Source organism: Ailuropoda melanoleuca, chromosome 7 (genome assembly GCF_002007445.2).
Source record: "Ailuropoda melanoleuca isolate Jingjing chromosome 7, ASM200744v2, whole genome shotgun sequence".
Taxonomy (NCBI): Eukaryota; Metazoa; Chordata; class Mammalia; order Carnivora; family Ursidae; genus Ailuropoda; species Ailuropoda melanoleuca.
Genome location: NC_048224.1, coordinates 68,969,923 through 68,988,856, shown reverse-complemented (window position 1 = coordinate 68,988,856; position 18,934 = coordinate 68,969,923). Strand labels below are relative to the sequence as shown.

Sequence of the window (18,934 nt, the reverse complement as noted above, 5' to 3'; positions counted from 1 at the left end):
GATCAACGAGAAACAAGAGCTACACAGGCTCCATTCAAAGAATAAAATTAAGCAGTTCCCTGTCCCCATTTTCAAAATATATGGGAAAAAATACTGGAAATTAAACAGAGTTGGGGAAATTACACAGTTTGGGTTAAATTTAGCTAAAACTTAGGTTAGCATGTTTGTGGGTAAGAATTCTAAACTCAGGGCACCTGGCTGGCACAATCGTTAAGCGTCTGCCTTCGGCTCAGGGCGTGATCCCGGCGTTCTGGGATCAAGCCCCACATCAGGCTCCTCCACTATGAGCCTGCTTCTTCCTCTCCCACTCCCCCTGCTTGTGTTCCCTCTCTCACTGGCTGTCTCTATCTCTGTCAAATAAATAAATAAAATCTTTAAAAAAAAAAAATTAAAAAAAAATAAATAAAAGCCAATAGAGTGGAATTTTTCTTCCTCTGTCTTTTAAGAGTATGTTCTAAAACTCCATGGAGGAGAACATACATTGTACGAGAGCAGGGACTTTTGTCTACCCCACCCCCATGCCTACATATGGCCAGCNAAACAAAAAAAATACAATGATCAGAGAAGAGTAAAAAAAAAAAAAGTCAACCATATCATCTCGGATTGAACTACCAGCTCCTAAATCCAAGCAGTAAATGCACCATGGTTTTACTAAACTGTCATTATTAGGCTAAGTCAAAATGCCCAAAGCTAAAACAAGATAAGGGCTACAGCCAACAGTATTACACACTGTATGTAAAAGGCATACTGTTTCAGTTCACATGTTCAAATATGGTAAAATATCAAACATCAAACCTCTTAAAAAAAAAAAAAAAACTCTAAAACAAAAATCTGCCATGAGAACGTTTATAATCAGTCAATAGAACAAAATTTCCTTACAATCATAAACTTGAAGATTTTCTTGACTCAACAAAAGCCAAGTGGTCCCTGCACACAAAGTACCAATTACATTAAAATACACAAAGTAGTACATGGTTGAACTCCTGATCTGTTACAACAAAATTTAATCTGTTCTTTCCAAAGCATATCTTTTATCTCAACACAATCTTGGAAATCCAATCTGGAGTACTCTTTTATTTAGCAGGAAAACAAAATTACCTCTTTCAAAGTTGAGCCCTTTTCTATAGAACTACCATATTTCTAAACAAGTTTGAACCTAACGCTAATTGCGCAGCATCTTAAAGAAAAGAACAGATTAAGACTGGAGGTAAAAGCAATAGAAAGAATGTGACATTCAAATCTGACAATTAAAATGCAGAGAAGGTTGAGAACATTTCCATTTGCTAAGGAAAGTTAATTACTATAGATCATTAACAATAAAAATGACAGTAGATTCAAATTACATGAAAACATTGACAGTCCCTTCAATTTTAAATCACTGACTCGCCAAAAAGAGAATTACCATGTTATTTTAACAAAATGAGCTTAATATTTTGTTCTTTTTAAATGTACTTGATAAGAGATTATCAGAGTATGTGTGACATTTCAAAAGTGACAGCATAAATCAGTTGTGAAACTCAAGACCAAAAACAAAATGGGGAGAGGGATTGAAACATCTGAAGAGGTTTAAATCTCTTAACACACACAGAGCTTACAATGAATTTAAAAACAGCCAAACAGAAAAATGAGCAAAGGACATTAAAGAAACACCAATAGCCAATTAACATAAATGAGAAGTTCAACAGCACCAGAAATCAAATTTAAACAATGAGGAGGTTTTTTGCCTTATACAATGACAAAGATACGAAATACTTTCACATCTGTGTGTTCAAGGCTCTAGGAAAACCAGCATCAACGAGTAGGAATATAAATATGTGCAACATTTCTAAAAGGTTATCTATCAAATATCAAAAGTTTTATTGTATATTCTTTCCCTAGAAATTGTTTTATGGAAATTTTTACTGAGATAATCACATAAATGGAAAAAGAAACAGGCATAGCATAAGGTCAATATTTTCTGTCCTCCCCTGCATATTACCAGTAGCTTCTCTTTCCACTACCTATTTTTCACCTTATCGAAGACTCATTTTCTCTCATATTGCCCTAATGAGTTTCCGTTTTCTCTGAAATGTAAATAATTATCTCTATCATTCTAGATAAAATACTTGATCTCCCAAAACTTCCATTTCCCAATTCTGAAAAATAATCTCTCTCAAAGACCTGTTGGGGTGATTAAATAATAGAAAACATTAATTTATGAAAAAATTATTTAAGTTTACCATATTACCTGGAACAGATACAGAAAATCATTATCAATATAAATAAAATCAAGTTTCTATCTGTCTGCCAGTACATGGTGAGAAATCCCCGGACAGCTTTTCATCAGATTTGAAGCACGTGTTTGAGAAGCTAACAGCTATGTGGGGAGGAGGCAAAAAAGAAACAGAGGAGGAGAGGCCTGAACACCTCAAAGAAAAGACAGACATCCTCAGAGCAGCTACAGGAGAACCACTTCTCCAGCAGGCAATTGTAATACAGCCTGTTCCAGATGAGCAGCAACAGATATTTATTTATTTAAAAATAGTTAACAATTCCCAAACAAGGCTAGAAAGGTTTGGCTAATACCGTGTATTACTATGATGAGAACTACCATTTACTGGGCACTTCTATGCCAGGAAATATATTTCATTTAGTCCTCGTAACAACTCCACATGGTAGGCACACGGTATTATTATTATTATTCTCATCTTGTGAACAAAGAAACAGAAAGGTTTAACTAAGCTTAAAGACGCAATGATAATCACTGAAGAAATGGAGATTCAATTCAGACTGCCTGGCATCCAACCCCAAACCCTAAAACATCAACCATTATTCAAAACCACTGGGTTATTACTATTCCCACTGTTCGATCTTTGAGAGAAGAAAAAATTCACCAAGAGGCTCTGAGCAAGCTATAAACAGTAACCATGGGTGCTTCCCTGCCTATAGGAACCTGGACTCCAACAATTCAACCAATTTCCATATGTACCCATGTTATCTCTAAATCTACAACCTCACTACATCTGGCTTAAGCTGGGATAGTACACATTCCCACAGCATGGCAAGTGGAGATGAATGGAGGTTTAGTCTACTCCAGTAAAAGAACAGCTCTGTTTAATTTGTAATTCTAAACACAATTTTCCATAGACACATGACTTGCACAATACTCATGGGTAAATGATACTGATGTGGCTGACCTGCAAATCTAAACGCTAAGTAAAACAGTATTTGAGAACATATACAAAAAGCTTAAAAACTATGGTTTTACAAGTGAAGTTTTATATTGCAATTTCCATTAAGATTTCAGTTATTTTTCACTACCTTCTCCATTTTTTCATTTTTTATTTTTCCTGAGATCAATACTTGACCTGATGTTCCAAAATAAACCTAACCATCAGAAGCATTAAGGAAGGATTCACATTCCAAATTGTCTCTGCCATAATTCTATTAATTTCTCCGAATTTACTTCAGCTTTCTCCATAAAAGAACCCTACCATAAATACTCTCCAGTTTCCTTGTTACTCCATATTTTGTTACCGAGAGTAGAAACAGTGTAAAAGTCATCTTTTGAACATGAGAACAGAAATGTTACAAGAAAAAAATTAAATGTCAAATTAATCCGAAAACATACAATATATATCACCAGTAAATTTTATAGTAAAGATGGCTGAAAGAGGAACCTATACTCCTGCGGTAGAAAACAGTGAGAAGGAGGTTCCAAACTGAGATAAAACACGGAAGGAAGCATTAACTTTGACCTCAAGCAGAATAATCCAGAACTGGACCTCCAAAACCTACATCTCCTCACAAAGAAATCACCAGCAAATAAGCCAAACCCCTTCTGATCCCACTTCCCTCATCCTAACAGTTTTAAAATCAAGAACAGAAGAAATAAACAGGATACATCACAAATCTTTGTCTCCTAAGCCCAAAGACTTTAACTTGTTATTAAAACCTTAAAAATTCACAGAAGTGAAAATCTGTTATCCCAATACTAGAAATAAAGTGCAAATGTCCAGATGAAGCTGCATATTGATTGAAACATCTTCGTAAAGTACAACTAAAACAAGAAGTATAAATGACAGGCACCAGAGCCTTTTTTGCTTTAATGTGGGCGGGGGGGGGGGGTACCTGAATAGGAAAAGGACTCTTGATGGCTTAAAAAAAAAAGGGCAGAGAGAGGCTAAGATAAACAGGGGAAGTCAATAATGCCAAATACAAATTTTGAGGGCTTCTCACTCTGCTTTGTGGCCGCCCTGCATAAAAATTCACAGCTTAGCAAGAATACCCAGTGAGATGTCATAGTACTGATACACTTCATTTATGCATATCTGTATTTCAACATCCAACTTTGTTATAAAGATACTTTCTTCCCAAAGGATTCTTACCCAAAACTGTATTGTTCTCTAGATCACACTTGTGATTCAGGGTGACTCTCACCTCTTTTTCTGTCAGGCCAGTTCGCAGCTTCATCTATCTTGCTATTAAAGTTTCCTCATATATTACTCTCAAATCTATTAGCTCTCATTTTCACCAAAACTCCATCTCTAGTGTTTTGGGGGAACTTAACTTTCCCACAGAGTACACAGGTGTAATTCAATTTCTTCCACCATCACCCTTGGCCAACAAAAATTTTACACATTTTCAAACACTGGTTACTTTCCCTATCTATAATATTAAGTGTATCTAATGTAGAAAAAAAAAATCACTGCTTCTCAAACATCAGTTGTGAAATACCATGATGATTTAATAATAATTTCCTAAATATCATGGTTGCATATTTTATAAAGTAAAAATGAGTTACTAGAAAAATGAGCACATATTTGGATGTTGCAGTATCAAATTATCAAATTACAGAAGTTTCTAAAAATTTACTTTCAGTATTTTAACTTACCTCCCTACAGACAGGTCACAAATACTTCAGGGACTAGCGCCAGTCCCTGGACACGAGGAGTACTACCCTAACACATATATTCTCAATATACAACTCTTCAGGAAGTTGTCACACATCTAGCAATAATAAAGCAGCTCAGGCAAATGGCTATCAACCTGTTTAATACTGTTTTTCACATCCCACATTTTACTTCAACCAGTCCCTATAGATATAAAGGCCCTCAGTCATAGCCTCTTAGCTCATATATGATAGAGAGAATTTAAAAATTTGCTGAAGATCCTCTCTACTTGTAATCAAGCAATACCTTCTGATCGAGTATATGCTTCAACATATTCCTCAAGTTCAAGAAAACCCCAACTCAAAATGTCTTTTCACCATAAACGCTTCTGCATCTAGAGAATTCTATTTAGCAATCATCAGATATTTAAACTAGCAATAATTAATATACTGTAAGTAGGTTCATGGACTGCCTCTTCAACTAGACTTGAGAGAAGCAGTAAAAACATCAATCCATTCTTTTTCAATTTTCCACATAGCACATAGTAAGTCTACTTAGAGTAAAAATAGTTGATCTGATCCCAATAATTCACATACTCCCGAGGCAATGATTCATTTTAGCATACCTGGCCCAAGGATTGGCCCAAATGAGATTTCCAGAAAATAGTTTAGCTATGAAACAACAGTAGGTATGGCCTATCTGTTCTCCAATATCATTATGAAATAAAATGTCTCTGAGTAATCATGATGGTCTGCTTAGATTAACCTAGAATTATATTTACCTAAATTTGAGTTACTTCCACTAAAACTGCATCATTAAACAAGACATTAAGAATTACTACAACAAAAGAAAGTCTACATATGTCTTCAATTCCCAACATGTAGCACGCAATACTCTTCTTATGCTAAGAGTTTTTCTAACACAAAGAATTTTAAACCTCAATTCAACCATTAAAAATTTTAAAACATATGCAACCCGTACCAACATAGATTCCTAACTATATAGTCCACTACTGGAAAAAAATCTCTTATGTCCCTTCATATTATTTTAAATGTAAATGGCAAGAAAATATGGTCTTTCAAAGATAAACTATGTGAACCCTGAATTTCTAAGTAGAGACTAACACGTAGGGTCCTTTCAGTTTAGAGAGACACTAAGTTTTAAAGATGAAAGACACCACAGCAATTATCCAGGCCATGTTCTTCATTTCATGGATATAAAGATTACAGCCCAGGAAGTTGGCCCAAGGTCACAAAGCCAGAGATCCAGGACCTCAAAAGTTCCAACACAATGCTCATTTCACCATATTAATCTGCTTCCATTCCAAATACTGAGGTCACATTGGTAATAACATTTCCTTTTACCACTTTCCTTACTGAAATGAATTTTAAAAGAACGGGCACTATATCCTTTTTCCAATCTCCAAAGATTTTTACTATTTTCTCAAAAACAAATGCAAGTAGCTCTAAATCATATATTTCAACTTTAAGGTACAGTCCACTAAACTCTCACATTACGAACACTGTTAAGTGTTTATCTGCCATTCTAGTTTTATTTTCTACTCATATACCGGAAATGCAACTTACCACAATTAACTAATTATTAAAAATGTGAAAAAGCCATTAAGGGGACCCCTAAGGCTTCTTAAGGGCTTTGTATTTTTCCTTACACTATATAGCTCTAGATAATTTGATTTCTAGCTTGTACCTGCTTTTTGGCATTTCACAGTTTCCTTCCATATTGACGGGCTTTGCCTATTGGCACTTCTCACTACTGCCAATGAGTCAGCCTGTGTCCAATTCTATTCCACTTCTACTATAAGGATTCAGAAACTACATATTCCAATTTATGAGACTAACATATAAAGCAAGAGTAAATGTGCTCTTGATGATAGCCCATAAGGAAGTCTATAAAATCAAGCCCACACATTTTTGTTTATCATTAAAAGCATTCTGTAATTATTACCTCCTTGACCTTATCTGTTTCAAAATGGAGATAACAGTAGGTACATAAGCTATTGACGTCATCTATACCTGACCCCATAATTCTTGAGAATATCTAAGTTTCTTGAATGTCATTTTATACTCTCTGATCAGATACTTCCTAAAAGCATCTTAAACTTATATCAGTTTTCTAAAATTAATATTCTTTACATGGGGGGGGTCTTTCTTCCATTACTTAGGAAACTGAAATTAGTTATAACACTGTAGTAATTTCCACCAAGATTTACAACCTCCTGAACATCTTTAGGGGCTACTGATCCTAACCAAAATTACCACCTTCTCTAGATTATTATTACTATTAATATAATAATTCTCATTAAGACTCAAAGGCATCAAACTATAATAGAATTTCATTTCTCCTTATCAAAGAACTACTCCCTATAAAATACTTCAGAATCTATGCAAGGCCTAGCAACCTCAATTCCAAATAAAATACAATTAAGTTTCTAACATGAAGAGATTTTAAACTTTTTTCAAACAGGTGAACCAATTATGAAAAGTTGAAGATTTTTAATGTTGCCTTGTAATGAGGCGTTTAAATTAGGGGAGAAATCTTTGAAATTTAGACAAAGCAGTCAAAAAATAAAGTTAAAACATGATTAATGTGCCTATAAAGGGTCACAGTAACAGAAACTACAACATTAAATTAGATGTTTTCTTAGAAACAGAATACATTAAGATAAAATGAGCAAAAGAAGGATTTCATCCCTTCACATAAAAAAATCTCTATTTCATGCATAAAGACAAATAAAATTCTACATATATGAAATACGTAACAAGGAAAAGGGCAAACCAAAGCAAGAAAATATCCCAATTCATAAAAAGCACCCCCCAACTTAAGAGAATATTGACCATTATATAGGTGATGACCCCAATATCGCCTCTATATTCCATTTAGTCTAACATAAGTTTCAACTTCACCTACCTTTCTCCTCTGAGAGATGTTGAGGGCACCAAAATCATTAAACAAGGATGAAGCAGGTGAAGTTAGAGGATCTGGAAGGTAAGTTACATAAGTTTCCACACAGACAACTCAAGTAACCCACAAATCTAATAAATGTTTAACTTGACAATGCTTGTAACAGTAATAAAAATCATACACCACCGTAACAGTTAAAATCAATGCCTCACATACAGTGGATGTTCAAATATTTTCTAAGGGACTAAATCACAAATTGGAGACTACTTCTTTCAATCAACATTCAGTACACATTTAATCAGAAGCTATATGGATTAATTAGGGTGCATCTGTTTGCGTAGAACCAAAAGAAAAATCAAACAAAAAAAAAGAAAAGAGAACTCTTAACCATGCTATCAGTAATGTGTTTAGGAAGGAAGAAGTCTACCTGTAGTAATTGTCTGCATGCTTGAGACCAAATCATGAGAAAAATTAAAAGGCGCGGTGAGGTGGTGTGTTTTAACACTCCAAGGGACCGGACTTGGATTTTAATACTTAGGCAAGGCCTTAAAACCATCCAGTCTAGAGAACAGTCCACCTTTTAAGTTTATCATCAGATATTTTATATTCTTACTAAAAATATACATAAATTGTTTTTAAAGATTGAAGTATTACATGTTTCAAAACACAAACATAAAATTCAAAGCTTTTATATTTTCAAAGTTCTATGACTCTGTGGCCAGAAATCACAAACGAAAGTTTATCTCTAAATTAGTTTTTCACTTAATAAATCAAAAGAGTTTCTGAAAAGGTATACATGATATACATGGAAATACTGTATCTTCAATTCTGAGCTCTAGTTAATCTTATGTTTCTCATTAAATTATCTATAAAATTCTAAAAACCATACTAAATGTTCTCATTTAAAGGAATCTTAAATCTCTTCATAATGCAATATAGATTGCTGCTTAATTTCTCTAGCTTCGTCTGCCTGAATTTTCATAGTCTGGTCCTTCATTAGAATTAACAATTTAATAATGCAAAGAAAGAGAAGCTAATAAAATAACAAGATGTGAAATATTTTTCTGTAATTTACACATTCAAGATACTTATAAAAATGGATAATATTATTCATCCTTTATTCTACTTTTGATAGTATTTAAAAGTCAACATATAAACTCTATGGGAATGCTAAAAATATTATTACACTACCAATTAGTTTCTAATAATTTTATTCAATATTAAAATGTTTCTTTTTTTTCCTACAGCAAAAAAAGTTGAAATATCCAAATAGTGATAGAAATTTGATACACACATAAAATGTCTCAGAAAATAATCAACATGCAAACTCCTATTCTCACCATTAATAATAACTGTTAACATTTTACTGATGCAGAGTATTAACACTCAATTGTTACATATTTTTAAGAATTCTTGAACATTTGTTTTTATTTTTTTGTTTAACATTTGTTTTTAAAATAGGATACAGAAAGATACTTGGAAATTCCATATCAAAAACCTTAAAAATGACCATAATCTTTGAAACAGTAATTCCATGTCTGTTTCCAAAAGCATAATTCAAAATATGAATACAGATTCATACACAGTCCAATATTAGAGTATATACTTTTTTTTAAAAAGTTTAGTATACTAAATTTTGAAAATAAGCAATAGAATACAATTTATAATGACCAAGAAACACTCATAATTTAAAACTATATAATGTAATCTTAAATATTATCATGTATACACTTAGCTAAGTGTTGTTATATATTATGTATATGTATACATATACATATATGTATACATATATACATATGTATATATATTCACACTCAGACATAACCATTATTTGGAATTATACAGAATCCAAATAATAGTTATTTGGAGTGAAAATAATCATTCTTATTCTCTTCTTTATACCCATTTATAATTTTCAAGATTTCTACAACGAACATATTATTTTCAGAGTCAGAAACAGAAAAGAGAAAAAAAGACCAAGTCTTACCATGGCCTGCATATGGCTTGGCACTGTCATTTAGAAGACTTGGGGAGCTGCTACTATTAGTCATTCTCTGAAAAACAAAACAGGTATACATACTATCACTGAGAAATACAGAATTAAGAATATTCAACCAATTCAGACTCTCTTTGCTTCTTCCCCTCTAATCCACTTCTCATATTACTGACACTCTAATCTTCTTATATATGTCACTACATGGATTATAATTCATGCAAAAATTTCCAAATACTCTCTATAACACATCAAATGAAAGTTTTACTCACTAGCCAGGTATTTAAAACCAAAGTTGCACACCTATTTTGAATTGCACTTCCATAACATATTAGATTGGGCAACATACATAACTAGTAAGTCTCCTCGTCTATAAAATATAAATTTCAATATCCATCTCAGAAGACGTGAAGTGACTGTATAAAAACAACAAGTGCCTTCTAACACCCTCTCCCAATGCATATTACCATTTATACACCTTATAGATTCTATAAAATCAGGCTATTCTCTATTCTCTAAACATGATCCACGCTTTCTTATACTCCATAGCCTCTAGTCTCTCCATCCTGAAAGGCCTTCACTCCATACCCGCAAAACACATAGAAGAGTGAAATTAGTCTCTTTCCATCTATCCTCTACACACTCCACTGTCATCCCACCCCATCTCCACCCTTGAAAGCTCACCCTGAATCCAACTCTATCCTAGCTAACTATATCACCTCCTAAAACCTTACCTCTTACTCAAGAAATTTAGGAATAAATGAAGACTCTAGACATCCCCCATCACTGGAATAAACTTCACTGTTTAGTGCCATATAAATTCATACTAAGGATACCTGCATCAAGGGATATTTTGTTTCCACTGGGCTTCCAAATCCATTAACTCCAATAAAGCTGGTGCTGAAATAGGAATCTGTGAGACTGGTATCAGTTAAAGCACCTCCATCTATTCCAGGAACTGAAAGATAAGGAAAATTCAAATATTTTAATTATTTAAAAGCACAAAATATTGATGTAACTCCTGTATCTCCAAATAAATTTTAAAGTCTCAAATCTCTGTCACACTTATTTTTTATTTATCTGTTCATAACAAAAGGTAGGACCAAATAAATTTGGCTCAGGTCTAAAAATCTGTCCATCAGTGCTCAAGTTGACTGATTTCTTTCCCACAAAGTAATTTATTTTATATTAGTCACATAAGCACCCCCAAGCATAAAACATGAAGAAACAAACCACACTTGCATTTCGTTTTCTCATTTTCTTTCTTTAACTTTGCAAGACAGTACAATATAAAACACTACAATTTCTCCTGTGAATCTTCACGTGAGAAAGATTTAAGTTTCTCAGGACTGTTTCTCTTAACCTATCTTATGAAACAGACCAGCAGTCACACATTAACTCATAACTCAGTAAAAATAATTATGCAAATGTAGGAATGAGACAGAGTTCAGGAATATAGATAAGCTGTTGATTTTGGGATAGGTAAATGCAGAATGATTATAACTAGGAGGACAATCCGTTATATACCAACAAAGTAATGGACAATCTGTTGTAGATGTTGGAATGCTATTTTCCAAGCTCCCAGTTAAGTACAAAGTCGTAAGCTTTACAGATCAGCTAAGCTCCAAGTAGACTGTCCTCTTCTAGGCACAGCCTCTGAGAACCACTGAAACCACTCTGACCTCCAACCAAGAAGAAAACTAAACAAAATGCTGATGTCTCAATATAGGGTGCTATGATCTGGATTTCTGTATAATCACAAAATTCCTATGTTGAAATCCTAACCCCCAAAGATAATAGTAAAGGAGGTAGGGCCTTCGGGAGGTGCTTACGTCACGGGAGTGGGGCCCTCAGGAATAAGATTAATGCTCCTATAAAAGACACCTATAGAGATTCCTAGCCCCTTCAACCATGTGAGAATATGAGGTACCCATTTATGAACCAGGAAGTAAGTTCTTCACAACACCACATAAAATCTACCAGTGCTGATACTGGACTTCCCAGGCTCCAGAACAGCGAGAAATACATTTCTGTTGTTTATAAAACAACCACTCTGTGGTATTTTATTATAGTGGCCCAAACAGACTAATACATAGGGATTCCTCAGAAAGCAATCTGAGGTAATTTTTAGTCTCTTTTTAAGATTTATTTCTCAAAATTTCNGGTACCCATTTATGAACCAGGAAGTAAGTTCTTCACAACACCACATAAAATCTACCAGTGCTGATACTGGACTTCCCAGGCTCCAGAACAGCGAGAAATACATTTCTGTTGTTTATAAAACAACCACTCTGTGGTATTTTATTATAGTGGCCCAAACAGACTAATACATAGGGATTCCTCAGAAAGCAATCTGAGGTAATTTTTAGTCTCTTTTTAAGATTTATTTCTCAAAATTTCCAAAATTAAAATGTATTCCTTTTATAATTACAAAAAGATCATTTTTAATGGTTCATATCTTTTAAATTAGTGTTTACAATTTCAGATGTGGCTGAAGAATATAATCAGAAACATCTAAAGATTTATACGTGCAGTTGTTCATCATGTTGTCCATTTATATACAAGTACTAAAAGTATTATTTTAATAACAAATTAGACACAAGGTGAAATACCCAACAACAAAAAAATTAAGTAAATTCTAACATATCTTTTGAAAGAATATGTAAATACTTAAATAATTTGAAATTATTTAAAAATCATACTAATTAATGTCTGGGATTTATTAATACTCTAGCAAATCAAAAACTGGGAAAAGAGACAAAATAGAACTGGCAAAATGCTGGTCCTTACTGAAGCTGAGTGATAGGGAACTATTATATTCTCCTCTCTACTTTTATCAAAGTTTAAAATTTTCCAGAATAAAAGGTTGTAGAAAATGAGAATAATAAATAAATAGTATGTATCATAACTGTTTGCAATCTGAAGTGAAAAGGGAACGCATTTTTATTATTGTATGATAATTAGTGTGCTAACATATATACACACAGAGATTATAAGACTGAATATATATATATATATATATTCAGTCATATATATATATTCAGTCTTACATATATATATACACCAGTGTATATATATATATACACACACCAAAATTTTAATCTTTTGTTATCTGGTTGATTGAATTGGAGAGCTTAGTCTTTTCTCGTATTACTTTTCCATAATGTAGTTATTTTCATAAAAATGATGATGATGATGATGACAGAGAAATCCATAAGGGGAAAAGTTCCTATATTCCACCAAAACCCTTATAGCATCCACTATTTACCTTTCCCTAGTAAAATAAAATGGTTTTCAAAAATAGAGTACAATTCCAGAGTCAAATTATTTTAATATAACATTTTTATTTCAATGTTTTCAAATTTTAAATCCAATTTTCTCTTTTATTCTTATGTTACAAAAGCTAATACAATAAACCTATTATTGAACATGCCAGAACTTAAATATCTATGGTCAACGTCTTACCTTAGATTTTAAGCAAGATCCACTGGACTAAAAATAAGCACCTAAGCATAACAAAATATTTGCAAAACAAATTAATATTAAACTGTCAGAGGACAATAAAACAATCTTATGAACAGCCCATCCTTTATAATACTTTATCTTTAAGAAATAGAGTTTGCCCTATTTATTTTATTACCAAACTTCTGGTAGTGATTGATTCTCACTATATTAAAATTGGTTTACATTCCTTTAGAATACACAACTTTTGACAGAAGAAACTTTATACTCCCTAACAAACAACTGACTGGGCTTAACATAAAAAAAAAAGAGAGAGAGAGAGAGAGAGAGGGAGGAGGGGAGAGGGTTAAACATGGCCAATAATTAGGGTTTAAAAAATTAATTAAACATTCCACATAAAGACCTAAAACTGTAAACAACTGGAAGAAACACAGGGAGAGCTACTTGACCTTGGTCTTGGCAAGAATTTTTTGAATGAGACAACAAAAGCACAAGCAACAAAAGCAAAAATAAACATATAGGACCATATCAAATGAAAAAGCATCTATAGAGCAAAAGAAGCAATCAGCACAATAAAAAGGCAACCTATGAAACAACAGAAAATATTTGCAAACCATCCCTCTGGTAAGAGGTTAATATCCAAAATGTATAAGAAACTCCTATAACTCAACAGCCCTCCAAAAATATCCAATTAAAAAATAAGCAAAGAACTTGAATAGACATGTTTCCAAAGAAGATACACAGATGACCACCAGACACACGAAAAGATGCCTGATATCACAAATCATCAAGAAAATACAAATTGAAACCATAATGAAATATCCCCTCACACCTGTCAGAATGGCTATTATCAAAGGATTGAGACAAGTTTTGGTGAGGCCATGGAGAAAAGAGAAACCTTGACCACTGTCAGTGGGAATGTAAATTGGTGCAGCACAGCTACTATTGAAGACAGTATGGAGGTCCCTCAAAAATTAAAAACAGAACATACGATTCAGCAATCTTACTTCTGGGTGAAGTAGCCCCCCCACCCCCGCCTTCTCCAAGGTTTCACTTTCCACAGTTACCTATGGTCAACCTCAATCAACCACACAGAAGCGGATGATCCTCCGAACGTACCGGGGTAAGGCCAACGGTAACCTAATGCTATGTCACAGTGCCTGCATCGTTCACCCTACTTCACCTGATCATGTAGGCATTTTATCAACTCACATCATCACAAGAAGGGTAACAGTACAAAAAGATATTTAGAAAGAGAGAGAAAAACCACATTCACATAACTTTTATTACAGTATACTGATACAACTTTTGTATTTTATTATTGTTCTTAATCTCTTACCGTGGCTAATTTATAAATTAAACTTTAGTATAGGTATGTATGTATATATAGGAAAAAACATAGTATACAGGATTCATACTATCTGCAATTTCTAATATCCACCGGGGGTAGTGGACTATATCCCCTGCAGATAAGAGGACTACCGAATACCCTGCAGATAACACAGGATTACTACTTTGTATATAAACAAAGGAAATGGAATCATGATATTGAAGAAATATCTGGACCCCCATGTTCACTACAGCAGTATTCCTAATAGCCAAGACATGGAAACAACCAAGGTGTCCACTGACAGATGAATGGCTAATGAAAATGTGATATATATAGATATAAATATATAAATATATAGGTATAAAATACATATATATGTATAAAACGTGGTATATACACATATGTATATGTGTACGTATTCTGCGTATACACACACTGACACACACAAAATGAAATATTACTCAGCCATAATAAAGAAGGAAATCCTGACATTCTTGACGTCATGGATGGACCTTGAGGGCATTATGCTAAGTAAAATAAGTCAAAGAAAGACAAACAGTGTATGTTCTCACTTATATGTGGAATATAAAAGAGTCAAACTCAAAGAAATAGAACAGTGGTTGCCGGGGATTGGCAAGTGGGAGAAATGGGGAGATGTTGGTCAAACTTCCAGCTCTAAGATGAGTAAGTTCTGAGGATCCAATGTACATCATGGTGACTATACTTAGCAGAATTGTATTATATACTTGAAAGTTGTTAAAAGAGTAGAGTTTAAACGTTATCACCACACACACAAAAAAAATGTAATTATGTGAAGGGATGGAGGTGTTGACTAACCTATGTGGTAATCATTTTGCAGTATATATTTGTATCATGTCATCACGTTGTACACAGATGTTATATGTCAATAACTCAATAAAGCTGAGAGAAAAAAATTCCACACATATACTTACACTTAACTTTTCCTATTTTGGAAGGGAGAGAATGGGATTTGATACTTCCAAGAGTAGTCAGGAAAATCACTAACCTATGATACATTATTCTATTCTGTACAGATCATGAAGACATTAATGTTTTTAAGTTACTAAGAAGGGACACATTCCCTACCTACCTTATGAGATGCACAAAGAGAAAAGGTGTGTAGAGTACTTTTAAAGTTTAAATTACATAAGCATAAGACACTTTAGAGACTTTAATTATCAAGACTAGACAATTAAGAACTTTTCATTCCTTCAACCCCTTATTTTTGCAATCTACTTTAAGTAAACTTTACACCATCTCTATGCAATAATAGTTTCCAATCCACTATAAGTAAAGCTTACTATTTCTATGAAAGCTCTATTATCACTATTAGTACAACTTGTATCTGTACAGAATAATAATCAATTCAACAATCACCGTGTAGATATGAGCCTCTGTCTGAATGACAACTGTGGCAAGGTTGATACTACTTTTATTTTGCAATTAAAGCAAATTAACCAATTTAAGGAGATGAGAAAGCTTACCCTACATCACAAAGCCAGTAAGTGACATAACTGGGATGTAACGGCAATCTCTCAATCGCATGAAACTGCCTTCCAGTTTTTAAGAGAGGGAATTAGAAATCAAAAGATGAAATTTCAAGCCTGCAGTTTTAAAATGATAATGAGGCATTCAAACTTTGAACCAAAGGATCTTACAGTACCTAAAGAACCAGAACTTCTTGGTCAGCAGTTACCTTTCCATTAACATATAAATGTGTATGCTGATAGCCCACTTAAAAAAAAAACCAAAAACCCACCCTCACCGCTTAACTAAATAAATGTTCTCCTTCATCTTCAGTCTAGTCCCCCCTTGATGAAACGGGTTTAACTTTCCAAAAACATCACAATAAACCAATGTTACCCAAAGGTAATTCTGAAGTCAAGTAAATTTGGAAATGGCTAGAAAAAAATAAAAGTAAACCCATTTCTTCACTACACAACTTCTCAGAGCCTGTGTCTACAATGTAAACTGTGACAATTCAAAAAGGAGACAGAGTACTTCCCAAATGCACCTGACTAAGGAACCCTTTCTACATGGAGCAACTTGAGGGTCTAGAGTTCCATAGAACACACTACAAAAAGTGACCCCCGAAAATACGGAGTGGTTTTCCTCTGCCAAAGAGCACATCACGGACAGGTTGCTGGCAATGCTTACCCTACGTGATGAAATCCAAACTTCTCAGTCTGACATTAAAAAGCCCTCAACAATCTGTTCTCAATCTATCATTTCCCAAATGCACTAGGTTTAAGTCTCAGTTTTGCCGCTTACTAGCCACAAAGTCTTGGGCAAAATGCTCATAAAATGTAGATTATACTATCACTTGTAAAATGAAACTCATACCATCTACTCTGCAAACTTCAATGAAAAATTATGAAAAACAATGAAACAGTATCTTGTTAAGAATCCTGAGGTTGCACAACTCTAGAATATAACCTACTAAAAACTGAACCGTATACTTACAAAGGGTGAATACAGCATGTAAATTGTATTTCAATAAAGCTATTTTATAAAATCAGTGGAGAAAAAAGGAATTACTCAATAAATAGACTTAAAACAACTGGGTAGCCATTAGGGGGAAAAAATGAATACACAGATATTTCCAAAAAGACCAAAGATTATAGTGTAATCAAAGTAGAAAAAATATATACATATACACATCTACTATAAAAAGATCTTTACAATAATCATAACATTATTGAACTCCCTCCTCCAGTCAAAACGATATACTCACTATATTTTGAAAGTCTACGCTTTACAATATGGAGTACCATCAATTCCTACACCTACACACACAAACACACACACACACACACCCCCCTAGCTCTATGTTCTTCAACACCCAGATACATGATGGAAAAGAAAAAAATACTTGGAATTAGATACACTGAGTTCCAATCCTACTTTTGCCACTCACTAGCTGTAACCTCGAGCAAACAATCCTCTAAGTTTCATTTCTTCATCTGAAAAAGGCAATACCATCTCACTCACTGGGTTGTGGTAGGGACTCAGGTGAAGCAACCTATGCCAAGTGCTTAGCATCCTGTCTCATAGGTAATCATAAATATTTTTTTCCTCTTCTCCTGTCTCTAGAATGCATTGCCCAATTACTCCAAGCTGTTAAAACCTCTACCTCTTACCATACCATTTATACCACTCATTTGTCTAAAAATATATATACATTTCCTTTGACCTTTTATTGCTGTCTTCAACTATTTAAACCTTTAAATTCTTACATGTTTCTGTACCATCTGCCCATCTAAATGATCTATTAACTGAGATTTGGGACTACTTCTATCTTTTTGGTATTCTCTAATCTAGTAGCACATCTGTATAAACACTTATTTACAGTTAAGCCCTTTTAAAAATAGGTATGTTTAAAAGTTGATAAAAGATGCACTATGTTATGATTTTCACATCCGACCTTCATAAAATACCAATGCAAATGGTATCATTGCCTCCAATTTTCTGGTAAGGAAATAAAGACTCAGAGGTGCTAGATGATGGTAGGGTGGACGCAGGCCCAGGAAACAGGGACTCCTCCACCCTCTCAGCAGGCAGTGGCACCAATCTTTTGGTGCAGACTCTGAGCAAATAACAACTGCCCGTGCGATCTGCTTCAGCCAGTTGCCAACTACTGACCTTCCACTGTTTATTTTGAAATAGGCTCCATGCCCAATGTGGGGCTTGAACTCAAAACCCTGAGACCAAGAGTCGCACGCTTTACTGACTGAGCCAGCCAGACACCTCATTTTGACAAAATATTTGATCCATGTCTCCATTTCCTCCTCTGTAATAGAACTGACAGCACCTACTTTTCAGAGTTATTGTGAAAATAATTCAGTACACTGGCATGCCTGGATGATATTATGTGCCAAATGGTTACTTTTTGTGGTTATCATTTGTATCCTTTTATAAATTTATTTGTAAAAGTTATCTTGCTTTTTCTGATGAAAAGCTAACATGTTCTTTGTATAGAATGCGTTAGGGGAAATTTTTCATTAGTTTTTTAAAAATTTTAACATAAATGATGAAAAGGTAGCTTGGCATATTTTAGACATATAACAAAACCCTTAGGAATTGTCTGAAAGAAAAGACTCGAATCCAAAGCAGGTGGCTGGGCAAGACCTACTGGTCTGTGCGAAGGACTAGACTTCCCTCAAAAGCTCAAAAACTAAGAAAAAGTCCAAGGGAACTATGAGAAACCAGTAATGGCTACAAATATTGTATTTGTGATAAAGTTTCTGTGCAGAACCATAAAGAAACCAATTTCACATTTCAGATTCTCCACCTAACTTTGAAGCACCACCATTAACCAACATCAGTGATAACTAA

At 33.9% G+C, this 18,934-nt stretch overlaps 1 protein-coding gene across 8 annotated transcripts in view; it reads right to left on the bottom strand.

Moving 5' to 3' along the window:
* Nucleotides 1–18,934, bottom strand: part of PAN3 (poly(A) specific ribonuclease subunit PAN3) — a 129,028-nt gene that overhangs the window by 96,454 nt on the left and 13,640 nt on the right. For 7 of the 8 annotated variants that reach the window (XM_034665013.1, XM_034665014.1, XM_034665016.1 and 4 more), the window contains exons 2-4: nt 10,623–10,744; nt 9,781–9,847; nt 7,800–7,870 (exon numbers count right to left, since the gene is read on the bottom strand). In XM_034665013.1, coding sequence (XP_034520904.1) covers nt 7,800–7,870; nt 9,781–9,847; nt 10,623–10,744 — 260 coding nt within the window. Of the gene's footprint in view, nt 1–7,799; nt 7,871–9,780; nt 9,848–10,622; nt 10,745–13,251; nt 13,293–18,934 lie in introns of all 8 variants that reach the window. The other variant, XM_034665021.1, reaches the window with a different exon arrangement.